The 17297-nt window shown below is 39.6% G+C and overlaps 2 protein-coding genes across 2 annotated transcripts; one reads left to right on the top strand and one right to left on the bottom strand.

The window, feature by feature from the left end:
- Positions 1 to 1684: 1684 nt before the first annotated feature.
- On the bottom strand, positions 1685 to 8141 carry LOC121860304 (oocyte zinc finger protein XlCOF6-like). The gene is made up of 8 exons (XM_042357377.1): positions 7885 to 8141; positions 7633 to 7751; positions 6934 to 7069; positions 4989 to 5155; positions 3684 to 3801; positions 3239 to 3330; positions 2922 to 3092; positions 1685 to 2559 (listed from the first exon to the last, which is right to left on the bottom strand). Exons 3-8 carry the CDS (start codon positions 7056 to 7058, stop codon positions 1685 to 1687), a joined length of 1548 nt encoding a protein of 515 aa, XP_042213311.1. The 5' UTR covers positions 7059 to 7069; positions 7633 to 7751; positions 7885 to 8141.
- A 2111-nt stretch (positions 8142 to 10252) lies between these two features.
- Positions 10253 to 16261, top strand: LOC121860299 (U6 snRNA-associated Sm-like protein LSm2). The gene is made up of 4 exons (XM_042357373.1): positions 10253 to 10340; positions 10558 to 10625; positions 12198 to 12288; positions 15628 to 16261. The coding sequence occupies exons 1-4, from the start codon at positions 10338 to 10340 to the stop codon at positions 15751 to 15753; spliced, it is 288 nt and encodes a 95-aa protein (XP_042213307.1). The 5' UTR covers positions 10253 to 10337; the 3' UTR covers positions 15754 to 16261.
- The last annotated feature ends 1036 nt before the right edge of the window (positions 16262 to 17297 follow it).

Below are 17297 nucleotides of genomic sequence, written 5' to 3'. Positions count from 1 at the left end.
ACAGATGCGTATATCACTTTCATAATCCCCCAGAATTTATAAATAATATCCAAGTCACGTTTTTCCTTCACTTACCAAATAATCCAGAAAGAAAAAAACACAATGTGATATTTCTCAAAGTAAATCATTAATAATTATACCTTAATGATCCTAATTACCAAGAATTAATGAGGATTTTCATAGTTTTAACCCGAGTGGTGATTGGTGGTTCCAGTTTGTGTTTTGGGAGAGTCGTTAAGATGTGTAAACGAGGCTACGGGTGATATTATTTATGGAGTTAGGTCTACATTGATCACCTGTTGATTAGCCCCCCCCCCCCCCGAGTGCTCACCTGTAGATTAACCTCCTCAAAACCGTCTAGGGGGGGTTAATCTTCAGGTGAGCACTAAGGGTTTAAGTCATAACTGTCTATATATAATCCTGAACCAAATCATAAGGGCACAGTGAAGGAAGGAAGGTAGGTGAAGGAGGGAAGGAAGGTAGGTGAGGGAAGGTAGGTAGGTGAAGGAGGGAAGGAAGGAAGGAAGGTAGGAATTAATCAAGAGTTTGCTGACCATGATATAAAATTACAGTGAAAAAAAAATGTCGGAAAAAAACCAAAATTAAATATACATTTATTTGAGGAAAAAGGTCGCCATGTTGACAGCTTACCTGTATGGCGACTCCTTCCCCAGGTGAGATCCTTAGTTATGGCAATACTGGAGGTAAGGTAACATGATCAAGTGGTTCATTAGTTATGGTGATATACTCCAGGTAGGTGACATAATTATCATACAGTAAGGCAGTTCCTCAATTATGGCAACTCTCCAAGTGAGTGACATAATCTGCCATACAGAAGAACTGTTCATCACACAAGGGGCATAGGACCTCCAACTGGGCCATACTGAACGACTCATCAACAATATGGCCAGGTAGATTCTCACCTTCTGCGTCTAGTTCTAATATGGTCGGGAATTCCTCCACTGAAGAAACTACTCCTGGGGTCATCTTGCTGTTCTCTGCCTGATTGGTGGTGTCAGAGGTAGTGGTGTGGTGGCAGCTGGGGGTGTCGGTGTGGCAGCTGGGGGTGTCGGTGTGGCAGCTGGTAGTGTGGTGGCAGCTTGTGGTGTCAACATGGCCGCTATTTATCGTGGTGACCATATCGTCCGTCTGGTGGATAACTGCGTGAGCGTCGGATGTGTCGTTCTCGGCGGTCGTAATCAACGCCTCCTGGTTATCCGTCCCTCGTTGGTCGACGTCGGTAGGGAGACAGACTTCGGTACTCCCCGGGGTCACTAGGTGTAGGGTCTTGACGTCGTATTCCGTCTGTACGTTCACCGCGGCCAGAGGCTGTACGTCGATGGCCCCTAGTTGTCTGAGGCCGTCCCCCGAACCCTCTGTGAACGCGTGATGGCCGCAGATGCCGACGTAGGAGTTATCGCTGACCTTCAAGAGCATGAGAGAGTCGTCGCGGCTGTCACATGACGGCACGGCGCACTTACCGGTACTTGACAGAAAAATACACGATTCTTGCTTCTCGGACGATGCGTTGACGTCTTTATCCGACGGCTTGAACGATTCTAAACGATTATTCTCCAGTAGGTTATTGGTTGGGAAGGTAGTTTTAACGACTTGGGGGTGAACGAGCATCTGTTGAGTACCGTCTTGGGGGTGAACGAGCGTCTGGTGAGTACCGTCCTGGTGGTTAACGAGTGTCTGGTGAGTACCGTCCTGGGGGTGAACGAGCGTCTGGTGAGTACCGTCCTGGGGGTGAGCAGCGTCTGGTGGTTGCGTCCTGGGGTGAACGAGCGTCTGGTAAGTACCGTCCTGGGGGTATTGGCGTCTGGTGAGTACCGTCCTGGTGGTTAACGAGCGTCTGGTGAGTACCGTCCTGGGGGTGAACGAGCGTCTGGTGAGTACCGTCCTGGGGGTGAACGAGCGTCTGGTGAGTACCGTCCTGGTGGTTAACGAGCGTCTGGTGAGTACCGTCCTGGGGGTGAACGAGCGTCTGGTGAGTACCGTCCTGGGGGTGAACTAGCGTCTGGTGGTTAGACCCAGACTGGACGCAGCTGGGAAGAGAAACATCCTGACCGTCACCACCAGACTGTATTAAGATGGCGTTGGAACCGTCTTTAACCGGGAGAGTTAACTGCTGTTGCTGAACCACCCCGTTGACGCCTCCTCCTGCTGACACGACGTAGATGACGCTCAGAGGCAGCGAACTGGACGCAAACGACGACTCGTTACCGTCCTTACTCCCTCCAACGCTCGTACACTGACTAACAACCGTCGGCACAGACTCCACCTGACATTCAACGACTTTACCTAACTGCTTCTTATTGGTGGAAACTGTAACTCTACTTTTAACCTTACGTAGAGTCGACGTCTTGGTAGCGTCGCCATCTCCCTCCGCCTGTTTCCTGATTGGCTTACGGTCTTTCACGACGCTGCTCAACCCGTCGTCCTGATTGGCGTTCTGATCTCCGAGCGAGGGTTTCAAGTGTTTTTTCTTGTGTACGTAATATGTGTGTCTGTACGCCGTGGCATAACCGCACACGCTACACTGATATGGTTTCTCGCCTGTAGACAAACCAGAGAGACAAATCAACGTGACAAATTAATAAAATCGTAATGAATTTTGTTATTAAAGATGATGAAAGGAGAGAAATTGACCCATATATATTGACTGGTAGTGGTGATGGTGGTGATAGTGGTAGTGGTGATAGTGGTATTAATGGTGGTGATAAACTCTAGACAACAGTGGAACAAGAAATCATAATGTAAACAAATTCCAAACATCCATTACTTGACACATCTGACACACAAAACATGACACCCACCACTCGACACCACCCCATCCACACCACACACCACACCACACACACCCCACACCACACCACACCCACCCCATCCACACCACCTGACACACCCCACACACTCACCCCTATGGCTGTTCTCATGGTAAGTCAGCTGATCTTTGCCCTTGTAACACTTGCCACAGTAAGAACACTGGTACGGCCTCAGGGTGGAATGTGCTGCCCTGCGGTGCTTATTGAGGTGAGATGTGCTGAGATACGTCTTGCCGCAGTCAGTACACACGTAGGGACGGATACCTGTGGGAGAGAGAGGGGCTGTAGGGATGTGTCTGTGTAAATAGAGTGTGTGAGAGAATGTGTATACAAATGAGACACACATACATACATACATACATACATACATACATACACACAGGTAAGGCCAATTAATGACCCAGACTTACCTGAGTGGGTGTCTCTATGCTTGTACATATACGACTCTGTACTAAACGTTTGTCCACATTCTACACAGGTGAACCTATGCTTTAAGTGGTACCTGTTGGGATGAGATTAGGTTAGGTTTTTTTTACATTTGATGGTGAGAGGGTGTGGTGGTAGTGGTAGGCGAGTTATGGTGGTGTGGTGGTGGTGATAGTGTGGTGTGAGACGGTGATAGTGTGGTTGTGGTGGTGGGTTAATGGTGATAGTTTGTGGTGATAAATGGTGATATATCAGGAATAGAATAAATAATACTATATATATATATATATCGATCATTAAAACAAACGAAAAAAAAAAAAACGTAGAATCCGTCTTTCCCGGTCAGCATTTCTTACGAACAGATGCTAAATAAAACACCTCACAAACAACAACAAACACAGAGGGTAAACACGACACCTCGGACTTTACCTATAGTGAGAGGTCATGAGGCCAGTCGTGGAGAAGAGTTTTCCGCAGCCGTCGAACGTGCAGGGTATTGTCTTGGGCTTATGTACGGAGGTCAGGTGTATACGCAGGGTGTGTCGATCTGCAGGAGAGTGTCAAGATAGGTTAAAGAAACTAAACTTTCATTCCCTAGAAAGACGAAGAGTGCGGGGAGATATGATAGAAGTATTTAAGTGGGTGAAAGGAATCAATAAAGGGGATATAGATAAAGTTCTTATAATATCCGAGCAGGATAGGACTCAAAGCAATGGATTTAAGTTGGATAAGTTTAGGTTTAGGAGGGAGATAGGAAGGAACTGGTTCACAAATAGGGTGGTGGACGAGTAGAACAAGCTTACCAACTTTGTAGTAAGTGCTGGAACGCTGGAAAGTTTCATAAGGAGGCTAGATAAATTGGTGGGCAGGTGGACAACAGCAACTTTAAGGCTAGATAGGGGTGGTGGACAGGTGGAACAAGCACAGCAACTTTTGTGGTGCTGGAGCATGGAAAGGATTTTAAGAGGAGGCTAGAATAGAATTGGTGGACAGGTGGAACTTGACTTAGCAACTTTAGCGAAAGCAAAGTGCTGGAATGCTGGAAAGTTTTAAAGGAGGCTAGATATAGGGTGGTGAATGAGGTGGAACAAGCTTAGCAACTTTGTAGTAAGTGCTGGAGCAGCTGGAAAGTTTAAAAAGGAGGCTAGATAGAGATTGGTGGACAAGGTGGAACAAGCTTAGCAACTTTGTAGTAAGTGCTGGAACGCTGGAAAGTTTTAAAAGGAGGCTGAATAGATTCATGGATGATAGAGAGTGGTAGTAACTCTCGACAGGAGCTGCCATGCACGGGCCAACTGCCCTATTGCAGACTCCTTATTATGTTATGATGATGTAAGAACGAGAGAGATTTGAGAGTACAGTACTGTATTTGGATGACCTGCAGATTAGGACACCCCAGTTTATTTCACCTGACAATAATAATGACAACAACAACAACAGTAATATATCCCAATTAGCTGGAACAATTGGTCCAGAACACTTCCAGGAATGACAGATTTCCAGGTAACTAGATGACACTCAAACCTGGAAAAATATCCCCCATCCCCGGAATATTCCAGAGTTCAGAGTTTGAGGAATTGTGGTTAACGGAAACATTACAGAGTTGATGACCGATAATAATAACACTGACAGTAATAATAATAATACTGTAATAATAATAATGACAAGAAGTAATAATAATGACAATAACTAATAATGATTGATAATAATGACAATAATAATAACAGTCCTTACCCCCAAAAGATTTAAAGCACAGCTCGCACATAAAAGTCATCTCTGAGGCGGCCCGGTGTATTCTCCTCACGTGATCCATATACGATGACCGCAGCTTAAACGATGACCCGCACACACAGATAAAGCTTGGGGTGTCTGAGTGTACAGCTTGGTGTGTCTTGAGAGCGCTGAAATATGGTATGGTAAGCTTATTAGGGTTTGGTGATTTGGTTACGAAGTTTTTGGTTTTATTGGTTAGGTACCTCAAAGCTTATTTGATTTCATTAGACACCTAAGCTTATTTTACCTTAAGATTGACTATAAGCTTATTTTACTTGAAGATTAGACACCAAAGCTTATTTCACATGTGAATTTGAATCATCCAAGCTGTCTTAGTGGTTGCTCCCAGAAAAAGCCTTTATCAGAAGCTTTCCTTGACATATTTTGCACTGAGCATATGCATTCTAATGGGCCCTTGATATAATGGACTTTCATCTCTATATAGTTCATTAAATAGAGGTTTTACAACTAATGGACCCTCGATATAATGGACTTTCATCTCTATTTACAGCATTTTCTCGATTTAATGGACTTTTCAAGCCGACCCTTTCCGTTAAATTCCAATTCCTGCTAAATCGAATTTCCGTTATTTCCGCTCAATTTAGCGACTTAGTTCACTAAATCGAGCGAAAAATAGCCCCAAAAAATTCCTTCCTTTATATTGAGAGTTTGTGATATAGGATTCCGGTAAATCTGGAGTTTGTTATGTAGAAGAACGCCGATTTAACGCGAATCGGTTTAAAATTACCGATTTAAACCGACACCCACAAATGAGGTCGCCGTATTGATTTAAAAAGAATCATTTCTATTTTACGCGAGTCAAATCTGGGGCATCGTGTGGAAATAAACAATATTTTAAGTTTCCTGCCTCATGTTTACCGCCAGACACCTCTCTGGGCATGCTATACGACTTCCTGGCACCCTCACGCACCTTCCCGTACCCTCCCGCACCCTCGCACACCCTCGCACACCCTCCCGTACCCTCACGCACCCTCACGTACCCTCCCGCACCCTCCCGCACCCTCAGTTTTCACCCGGATGCTCTAGTGAACGGACGACTTGCCTAACTACAGGTGGGGAAAGACCTATTTTTTACAGCATAAAAAGATGAAAAACGAAATTGAGAGGGAAGTGAGTGGTGATGGAGTGGGGCATAAGAGAGGTGGGCGGTGTGTGGTACCAATGAGACCACCCTCTCACATCAGCTGATCGCTAGTAAACAGACCATTCCGCGTCCCGTAATTTTAGCCGTGTCGATTTACGAGTATTTGTTTATCCTCTGTGATGGTCTGAGGTTCATCTAGACTCGGTCGGGGGAGATGTAGGCCCAGTGACACGAGGCAACAGACAGTACCAAGATAGTACCACAACAGTACCACAACAGTACCACACAGTAACAGTACCCTCCAGCTTTTATCTTCACTACAGGTAATATTTTCTGTATATATATATATCATAAAAACATATATTTTTCCCATATTTATCAGTTAATTAAAGTTAATATAGTTTTTTTTTTTTTATATCAAGTACCAAACTAAATTATTCCACTGAAGCGAGTCTTTGATGAAGTGAGGAATCGGTTTAAAGCGACGTTCTTGGGAGGAGGTATCTCGTGTTATAGCGGCGTTCTACCGTATAGGGTCCTGTTAAATATAGACCTGACTGTATAGGGTCCTGTTAAATATAGACCTGACTGTATAGGGTCCTGTTAAATATAGACCTGACTGTATAGGGTCCTGTTAAATATAGACCTGACTGTATAGGGTCCTGTTAAATATAGACCTGACTGTATAGGGTCCTGTTAAATATAGACCTGACTGTATAGGGTCCACTTAAATATAGACCTGACTGTATAGGGTCCAGTTAAATATACCTGACTGTATAGAACACAAACTAACACACTCACAATTTAAAAATGAAGGCCTTGCCACACACCCCACACACATTGGTGCGTTCCTTGATGTGTTTGGAGAGTATGTGACGTCTACGGCTCTCTCTCGTGGCCAATCGCAGCCCGCACAGCTCACACATGAACGGCTTCTCTGTAATAGGCGTAATGGGGGTCACTAGTGGTTATTAAGAGGTCACTTGGAGGTTATTAGAGGTCACTGAAGGTCACTTGGAGGTTATTACAGGTCACTGAAGGTCACTTGGAGGTTATTACAGGTCGCTGGAGGTCACTAGTGGTTATTAAGAGGTCGTTGGAGGTCACTTGGAGGTTATTACAGGTCGCTGGAGGTCATGTCTGGTAGAGGTGTTATTTATTTTTTTGGGCCTTAAGTTAATTATTTTGGTCCGATGTTTAATAAGAAAATTTGTAAATGACGTAAAACTTTCTTTCAAGCTTTCTTTCAAACTTTATTTCAAGCTTTTTACTCAACTTGTAATTTGAAAGTTAATATTTTTAGTTATTAAATTCAGGATTAAAATAAGCCATAACTGGAGACCCTTACACACTTTCTTCCCGACCATACACACTTTCTTCCCGACCATACACACTTTTTTCCCGACCTTACACACTTTTTTCCCCGACCTTACACACTTTTTCCCCGACCATACACACTTTTTTCCCGACCATACACACTTTTTTCCCGACCTTACGCACCTTTGGTTTTAGTCGTAGGAAAGACTTCGTAGGAGACAAATTTTGGCTTGGTGACCCCACGTGTTGACCTGACGGCTGGCGGTGACCTCACGATGACCTCACCACTGTCACCGCCCCTCCTGTAATGTGACAACAACAACAACAACAATAATAATAACAATAATAATAATAACAATAACAATAATAATAACCACACCATCCACATCACCCACACCACACCACCACACCACCACACACCACACCACCACTAACCTTTCAGAAACAGCAGCTGAACCACCACCATCTATAACCTCCTCGAATCCACTCTCATCCACCACACCACATGCCCCATCACCCGGCGGATGTCTCTCCTCTCTCAGCGACGCCCAGTAGCCGGGTGACTGTGACCCCAGGCTGTCGTCACACACTAAATATTCCTCGAGGTAAATAACATCTTCCCGTTCTAGGCCGTTAACACAGCTAACGAGGTAGTCCAGGTTCTCCACACTCTACAACAAACACAGATGTATTTAGTAACATAAAATAAACACAATTTTAGCTTATATTAACAGAACAAAGACATACAGTCACTAGCATACAGTTACTAGCATACAGTCACTAGCATACAGTTAATAGCATACAGTTACTAGCATACAGTTACTAGCATACAGTTACTAGCACACAGTCACTAGCATACAGTTTCTAGCATACAGTCACTAGCATACAGTTTCTAGCATACAGTTTCTAGCATACAGTTACTAGCATACAGTTACTAGCATACAGTTACTAGCATACAGTTACTAGCACACAGTCACTAGCATACAGTTTCTAGCATACAGTCACTGCTACCAGTCACTAGCTGATACTAGCGCACGGTGCTGTATGATCACCGCTTGTACTGACTCAACTAACAACCCGACGCGTCATTAATCACCTCAGTTCCAATCACCAGAGTCATGGTGGTGAGTTAACGTCTGGGGAAGGAAATTAACATGTTAGTTTATTGATCTGAGTAGGAAGAAATAACCTAACCTAACTAACCGAAAACAACCTAACCCTAACCTGACTTAACCCTAACCTAACCCTAACCTGACTTAATCTAACCTAACTTAATCTAACCCTAACCCTGACTTAATCTAACCCTAACCTGACTTAACCCTAACCTAATCTATTAACCTTTCTTCAACCTAACTAAGCCCTTCTTCAAGCTTAGCTGCTTCGCTGCTTTAACCTGGCTTAACCTGCTCTAACCTGACTTAACCCTAACCTAACCCTAACCCTGACTTAATCTAACCCTAACCTGACTTAATCTAACCCTAACTTAATCTAACCCTAACCTAACTTAACCCTAACCTGACCTACCTTAACCTAACTTGACCTGAATGTTTTGATAGATAGATAGACAGATAGATATATAGACAGACAGATAGATATATAGACAGATAGATATATAGACAGACAGACAGACAGACAGACAGACAGATAGATAGATAGACAGACAGACAGACAGACAGACGCCAGCATCCCTGACCGCTCCCTTATCTTTCACCTTATCACAAGTAAACATTAACAATAACCTAACTACTACAGCTCATTAAGGTGTTATTAAGTAGTTAACCACCGGCATACCTCGTTAGTGTCTCGTTAAGGTGGAATAATTGGGTTAAAATAGACGGGGGATCAGATGGACTCCTCCTCCCTCTCCATCTTGTCTTACTGAATAGCGAAAACAAACTTATTCCCTCTAAATATTCCTTATTTTTCTTATTTTAACGTTATTTTTGATGTTTTTAAGGTTTATATTGATTTATTATATAATTATCTATGTTTTTATATTAATTTTGTATATTAAAACTCTATATTATGGTTATATTTAGTGTAAATTGGATTCTTTGGTATATTGATGTTTTTTACAGTTTATCGTATTTTTGGTTTATTAAAAGTTAAATGACTATTATATAATGTAATTAATGGTTTATTATTAGTATGTGAAGTCTATATAATATTAATTTAGACGTTAATTATGGCTATTTTAGTTAATTTATTTATTAATCTTGTTTTTGTGGTTTATGAGGTTTATCTTGTTGACAATGATAACGAACCTAAATATATTATAGAAATAGATTAATATTTTAGATAATTTATTGATAAATGGATTAATAGATAATATACAGATAAATATTTTAGATAATTAATTAATAAATAGATTAATAGATAATATACAGATAAATATATAAGTGCTTAGATATATTAGTTAATGTCTAGGTTACTGTCTACTCATTTTTTGTGATATATTGACTAACTATCTATCTATTTATCTAACTAAATATCTCAATAGTTTTAGATATAATTAGATAAATATATATCCATAAATTTAGATATTAATGTAAATATTTATCATAATTTCAAATTATTTTAGACAACAACAAACCGAGCCATTGTGTTTGATGTTATAAAACTACCACGAACAGCAACTACGAGCGTACTTTATATTACATATTTGGATTTTATTTAACTAATATTAAATAACTAAACAAAAAATATCATATATTAATTATAATTGAATATTTTAGTATTAAATTAATATTGATAATTATAAAAAAACTGATTATATAGTTAATTACTGTTTTAGATAATGTTCGTGGTGAGAGTTATAACATCAACCCAACCACCATAGACGCCACCACGGGTCTAAATCACCAAAATATTTCCATCAATTATTAACAATGGTGACTATATTAATTACATCTATTACCATTAACTTATCTATCTATCCTATAACTTTAATATTATACATGAATTATAGCTGTGATATATATAATTAATAAAATACCACTAGTGGACCAGACCCCCATAGCTCTCAGTCTGTCTCAATAAAGCTTAATTAATTTTTTTTTATCTTATTTATTTTATTCTTTATTTAATTATTTTTTCTTCTTTTCACAGTTATTTTATTCATTCTTCAAGTCCCTCATTGGTAAGGACGTGGTGGTAGAGCTGAAGAATGATTTGAGGTTAGTTCCAATCACTATTAGTCACCCCAGCTTAGTTTACCTGTTGATTAGGCACCCCAGCTTATTTAGCCTGTTGATTAGTCACCCCAGCTTGGTTTACCTGTTGATTAGCCACCCCAGCTTATTTTACCTGTTGATTAGTCACCCCAGCTTAGTTTACCTGTTGACCCTTAAGCTTATATCTGAAAAGTTACGTTAAGGTCTGTTAGAAGTTATGTTGGGTGGGATAAGAAAGATCCAGATTAAGTTAAGAAAGGTTAGTTAAGTTAGAAGAATCCAGATTAGTTAAGGAAAGTTAAGAAAAGTCAGATTAAGTCAGATTAAGTTAAGAAAAGTCAGATTAAGTTAAGAAAAGTCAGATTAAGTCAGATTAAGTTAAGAAAAGTCAGATTAAGTTAAAATAGTTATATTAAGTCAGATTAAGTTAAGAAAATTTATATTAAGTCAGATTATGTTAAGAAAAGTCAGATTAAGTAAAGAAAAGTCAGATTAAGTCAGGAAAGGTCAGATTAAGTCAGGATCAACCACAGTAATTTTGCCACACATTCAGGATATATCACGTCAATGAATCCTGTCACATCTCAAACACATATTTAACCCAGATTTAACATTTAACCTGCAGTGTTAATCTGTATATGGCGAAATTAACTCCCATAATTTTAACCACCAGCAAAAATTAACCTCAATGTTTTTGCTTATCAGCCGTAAAGGAGAAAATCTCGGTTTTGGCTGCAATTCCGTCGTATTTAAAGGTTGGCGAGTGTCCCGTGGGTGTGTAAATTTCACCGCGGTTTGGTATTTTGGTTGTTGACGTACGATTGGTTATAGTTCGTAAAAATCACTGCTTAATGCTAACCTCCTCCAGGCCTGACAATGTTTAAGACATCGTAGTTTATTAAATTAATGGATGAGAAACGAGTGAATTCTCATATTATTGAAGACGTGGTATAGTAAACTTTGGCTATTTGCGGCAATTTTGCGACCCTGAACCATGCGAATTTAACGGGAATGCTCTACTGTAAACCTTGTCATTTGCTGGGGTTAGGTTAGGTTCCAAGAAATGGCCATGGCAACACTGGTCACCTCTTATATCTTGTCTAATAATACAACTTTCTTTGTCAGGTTCATCACTGACTTGTGCCTTTTACATTTCACCCCACTAGCATCACTAGCACCGACACTAGCCAGTCTTTTAGGGGCTATTTTCACACAGAAACAATAAAGTCGATAACAAAAATAAAATCTTCCGTGCCAAATGTAATATACTGTATTTTGTAAAGGACCCTTCATGATATTTAACTACCAATTATTACTAAACTACCATACACCATGTGGCTTTAGTTTTCCCCCACTAAGCAAAATAAAACGCATCGTATTTTTTAAGTAAAACGTCAAAGCACACATGTGATAAAACGATGTATTTAAGGTGTTTTAACAAGGCAAAATAAACGACTACGTATTATTATTATTATAATTTAAGATGGTTGATTAGGTTAAGTTAGGTTAGGTTAGGTTAAGTTGGGTTACTCAATTTGTTCAGAATTTCCTCTAATAATTCTTCATAAATTTCAGTATCTGCGGAACTCTTCATTCTGTTGATCAATACCTCAACATCAAGCTAACCGATATCAACGTTACCGATACCGAAAAATACCCACATATGGTAAGTATTGATGCTGTGTCTCTGCCGATACCACTTACCGATACTGATTTATAGGCATATATTGTAGGTAATATTGGTGGGTCTCTTTGCCGATATCACTTACCGATACTGATTTATAGGCATATATTGTAGGTGATATTGGTGTCTCTCTGTTTGCCGATACCACTTACCGATACTGATTTATAGGCATATATTGTAGGTAATATTGGTGGGTCTCTTTGCCGATATCACTTACCGATACTGATTTATAGGCATATATTGTAGGTGATATTGGTGTCTCTCTGTTTGCCGATACCACTTACCGATACTGATTTATAGGCATATATTGTAGGTAATATTGGTGTGTCTCTGTTTGCCGATACCACTTACCGATACCAAGAAATACCCAAATATGGTAAGTTCTTTTGCATGTCAACCGATATCAATTTTTACCGATATTTCACTCACCGATATAATCTTGTCTGTCTGTCTAATATATATAATTACCGATATATTAACTAATCCAGCTTCCATGTCTGTCTGTCTGTCTGTCTGTGTGTAATAATAATAATAATAATAATAATAAACGGTTTATTAATAGAGTTGCAGCCGGTGGCATAAAATATACAGACTTACATTTGATTTAGACATAATGATATGCATTGAATACATTTACAGGGGTGCACAGTACAGGAGTTGTTTTAGCAATAGATGGGATGGTGCTGTTCTTATATCCATTAGCGTAGCTAGGGGGGGGGCGGCACTTTTGGGTCTGCTCATCACCCATATCTGCAGCTACTGGAGACGTTAATCCATCCCTTTGTATCGGCGGCAAGTTAATCCTCGTCGTGTTTGACCTCACACCTGACCCACGTCTGTCTCATACTATTCAGAACGAGTTTATAGAAATTTTGGGAGAAAACGTAAGAAGCAAAGTCATCAAGCAAGTAAAAGAAGCAAAGTACTTTTCCATGATATTCGACAGCACTCCTGATATTTCACATAAGGATCAAACGAGCCAAGTTTTACGCTATGTTATGATCGATGGAGATAAGGTGAAGGTTGTGGAATCATTTGTCGATTTCATTGAAACAGAAGGTAAAACCGCCGAGAATATTTCAATGATGATTTTGGAAAAATTAGAGAAAGACGGAATTGATATTCAAAATTGTAGAGGGCAAGCATATGATAATGCTGCGGTGATGGCTGGTGTTCATACTGGTGTTCAGAAACGTATCAAGGAAATTAATAAAAAAGCAGAATTTGTCGCTTGTACAAATCACTCGCTGAATTTGGCGGGTGTTCATGCAGCTTCTGTTGCTGTGAATTCTGTTACCTTTTTTGGATGTGTGGAACGTTAGTTTGTATTTTTGTCTTCATCAACCCATCGCTGGGATGTTCTAACTTCAGTCACTGGTCAAAGTGTCAAGCGCATAATAGAAACTCGGTGGAGTGCGAGGGGAGAAGCTGTAAGTGTTGTAAAGAAACATTTCTCAAAAATCTTAAACTGCCCTAGAAAAGTTAACTGGTGAAGAAGAAAATACAGCTACCAGGGCAGATGCTGGTGTTCTACTTGGTGCGTTGCAATCATTTTCCTTCTTGGCCTGTGGGGACCCGTCCTTCTAGAAATTTACGACACACAGACTTACCTCCAAACCAAGGGCTTCAACATACAACAATGTGATATAAAACTCAGGGCATTAGAAACATTTCTAGTTGAAAACAGGGACAAGCTAGTGAGTAATGGAGTTAACTATGCCAAAGAAATTTGCAATGATCTGGGGATAGTCATGGAGCGTCAGCGTCGACCCAAAAAGAAGAAACAGATGTTTGGTGAAGGATCACGAGATGCTGAATTGCCATACGACATTGAATTGAGGAGAGAAATGTTTTCTTCGCTGGACAGAGTGATCCAAGAAATAACTTTGAGATTTCAACAGCTTCATGAACTTGCTGAGAAATATGCCTTCCTTACCCCATTGAATCTTTTGGATGATAAATATGAGTGTCAAATAGATCACGATCACGACGACATTGATAAAGAGGAGTTCCTCGTTGAGAGAAAAAGACTTCAGCATTTTGTTGCTGTTGCTGCTATAACTATTAAAGACAGAATACAGACGTGGAAAGAAGGCCCCCTTGAACTTTTGCAGTTTATTCAAAAGTATAACCTTAGGAACTCGGTTCCAAATATAGTAATAATGCTGAGGATTTTCCTCACAATTGTTGTTAGTGTTGCTACCTGTGAGAGGAGTTTTTCGAAACTAAAACTGATCAAGAATTACTTAAGATCTACTATGAGCACCTTGCGGTTGAGAAATCTTGCCATACTGTCTATAGAGCGACAATTGACAGATGAAATAGTTTTTGACAATGTCATTGAAGAATTTGCCAACAAAAAAAACAAGAAAAGTTACTTTGTAGAAAGTTGTAGTTTTCATTTCAGAAATAAAGATGGTCCTAATTTTTTACACTTTTTTACTTTTTTCCCTATCCTATATGTCGTTTTTGCTTTTGTTTAACTGTTACTTATAAAGTTTAAGTATGTTTGGGGTGTATTTAAAGCATACTATATTTGAGTATGTGAAAGTACAGTAATATTATAATGGTACACAAACTATTTAATATATATATATATATATATATATATATATATATATATATATATATATATATATATATATATATATATATATATATATATATATATATATATATATATATATATATATATATATATATATAAAAGAGTGAGTCACTGTGCAATATGTATTTTTTGTAGGGGACGGGGGGGGGGGCGGCAAACTCAAGGGCACCCGGCGGCACACACTCTAGCTACGCCACTGCTTATATCTATCAGTGCGGGCTCTTATGGGCTGAATTATGTTGTAGTGGTGGACTGCGCGAGGTGGGTGGGGGACTGCAGGTGGCGAGGATGGTGCAGTAGTCCCCGGCCAAACCTTGCTAGTGTTTGGTGGTGGAGGTCACTGAGGGATGGCATGATTCTGCAGGCCCTTTTCTGTACCTTCTCTAGCTGACGTTGTTGGGTGGAGTTGAGAGAAGACGACCAGGCTGGTGACGCATACGTTAGTTTGGGGAGAATAAAGGCGTTGTAGATGGTCCTCAGCTCTGGCGTGGGTGTCCCAAGTGACCCGAGTCGTCGTAGAGACGGTACGAGGCTGCCTTGACTGTGTTATTTACATGGGCCTTCCAGTCCAGTTTGTGGTCTATGATAACACCCAGGAGTTTGGCAGACTGTATGTATGTATGTATGTATGTGTGTGTGTCTGTCTGTCTGTGTGTCTGTATATGTGTGTGTGTGTGCATTGGCAATAAACTAATATATATTTATTTTTTCAGCTGTCTGTAAAAAATTGCTTCATTCGTGGGTCAGTTGTCCGGTATGTGCAGCTGCCCGTGGACGAGGTGGACACGCAGCTGCTCCAAGACGCTGCGAGAAGAGAGGCACAGCAGCAGAGGCAATGATGTGTTTTGATAGTCATTTGTATTGGGGTCACCTGGAGATTAGGAGTGTATTTCACCTATACTGACCTGACCTGACCTGACCTGACCTGACCTGACCTAACCTAACTCCAAACAAAAATAAGGGTAGTGTTTAATCTTCAGGTGACGTAATGTGAAGAGGTGTGGGGGCAAAAATGACACTCCCACATGATTTAACCTTTGACCTCTCAGTAATTTCTCCGTGTTAAATAATTATCGATGCTAAATTAAATATACATGACTTTATTTACATGTATTTGAGAAAGATATTAATTTATTAGTAATTTATTCCAGAATATTGTTTGAGTTTTGATGGAGAATTAATTGTTTTAAAAATTCTACATATGAAAAAAATTTATATTAACTAAAGTATTAATAATATAACGTTGCATTGTGTTGTGTTAATCTATAAGACACTTTGTATGATGATTTATTGGTATTAATAATTTTTTTCACATTTTATTTGGACAAAAAAATCGATAATTGTGAAAAATATTTCTTTATTATTAATTTTATAAATTTTTGAGGATAATAAAATTTTGAAAAATAATTTGTGATGTTATTTCCTTAATGTTGTGAGGTTAGTCTAGGTCTGTTGTGCAGGTCTTGTGGGTTGTGCAGGTCTTGTGGGGTTGTATTTGCACCTGAAGATTAGACACCCCAATTAATATCCGATGACTAACCAACCCTAACCTAACTCTAACCAACCCTAACCAACCCTAACCTAACCTCACGTTCCGCTGGCAGGAAATACTGCCGACGCTTAGAAAAAAAACACAAAATGTTCGGTGTATTGGGGTTGTTTAGCCTCGTTATAAGGGACGCGGCTCAATCATTTCCGAAGAATTTGTTTAACGGATCGACTGAGGTTTGGTTAGGTTAGGTTATTTCAGGTGATTAAATATTGTAATAACTTAATCTACGTTAACCTAACTTAATCGACGTTAACCTAACTTAATCTACGTTAACCTAACTTAATCTAATAAGCTAATCAACTTAATCGACGTTAACCTAATTTAATTCCACGCTAACCTAACCTAATCTAATCTAACTTAACCAACCAAACCATAACCCAACCTAAGCTATCACAACGGAAATACCAAAACGTCAAAATTCTAATAACGGTTGTCTGGTTTCATTAATTAATCACTGAATTGGTAACGAGGAGTGTGGGTGTCCGCTCTTCCCAAAACCTGTTGACGCCTCGCTCGTCCAGGTCTGTAAGTGACAGTGGGAGATTACCTCGTTAGATATTGTCGCGATAGTTTGGTCATGTCATTAGGGTGTGGTGATAAGATGATAATAATAATAATAAAATAATAAAATAATAATAATAATAATAATAATAAAATAATAAAATAATAATAATAATAATAATAAAATAATAATAATAATAATAAAATAATAATAAAATAATAGTAATAATAAATAATAGTAATATAATAATAAATGGCTAACCTAACCTAACCTAACCTGACACTAAGGTAAGACCCTTCTCATGTGTGTCCCATAAGACGGACTCGAAC

The sequence above is a fragment of the Homarus americanus genome, unplaced genomic scaffold (assembly GCF_018991925.1).
Source record: "Homarus americanus isolate GMGI-L3 unplaced genomic scaffold, GMGI_Hamer_2.0 scaffold6865, whole genome shotgun sequence".
Classification (NCBI taxonomy): Eukaryota; Metazoa; Arthropoda; class Malacostraca; order Decapoda; family Nephropidae; genus Homarus; species Homarus americanus.
This window is presented reverse-complemented; position numbering and strand designations above follow the sequence as displayed.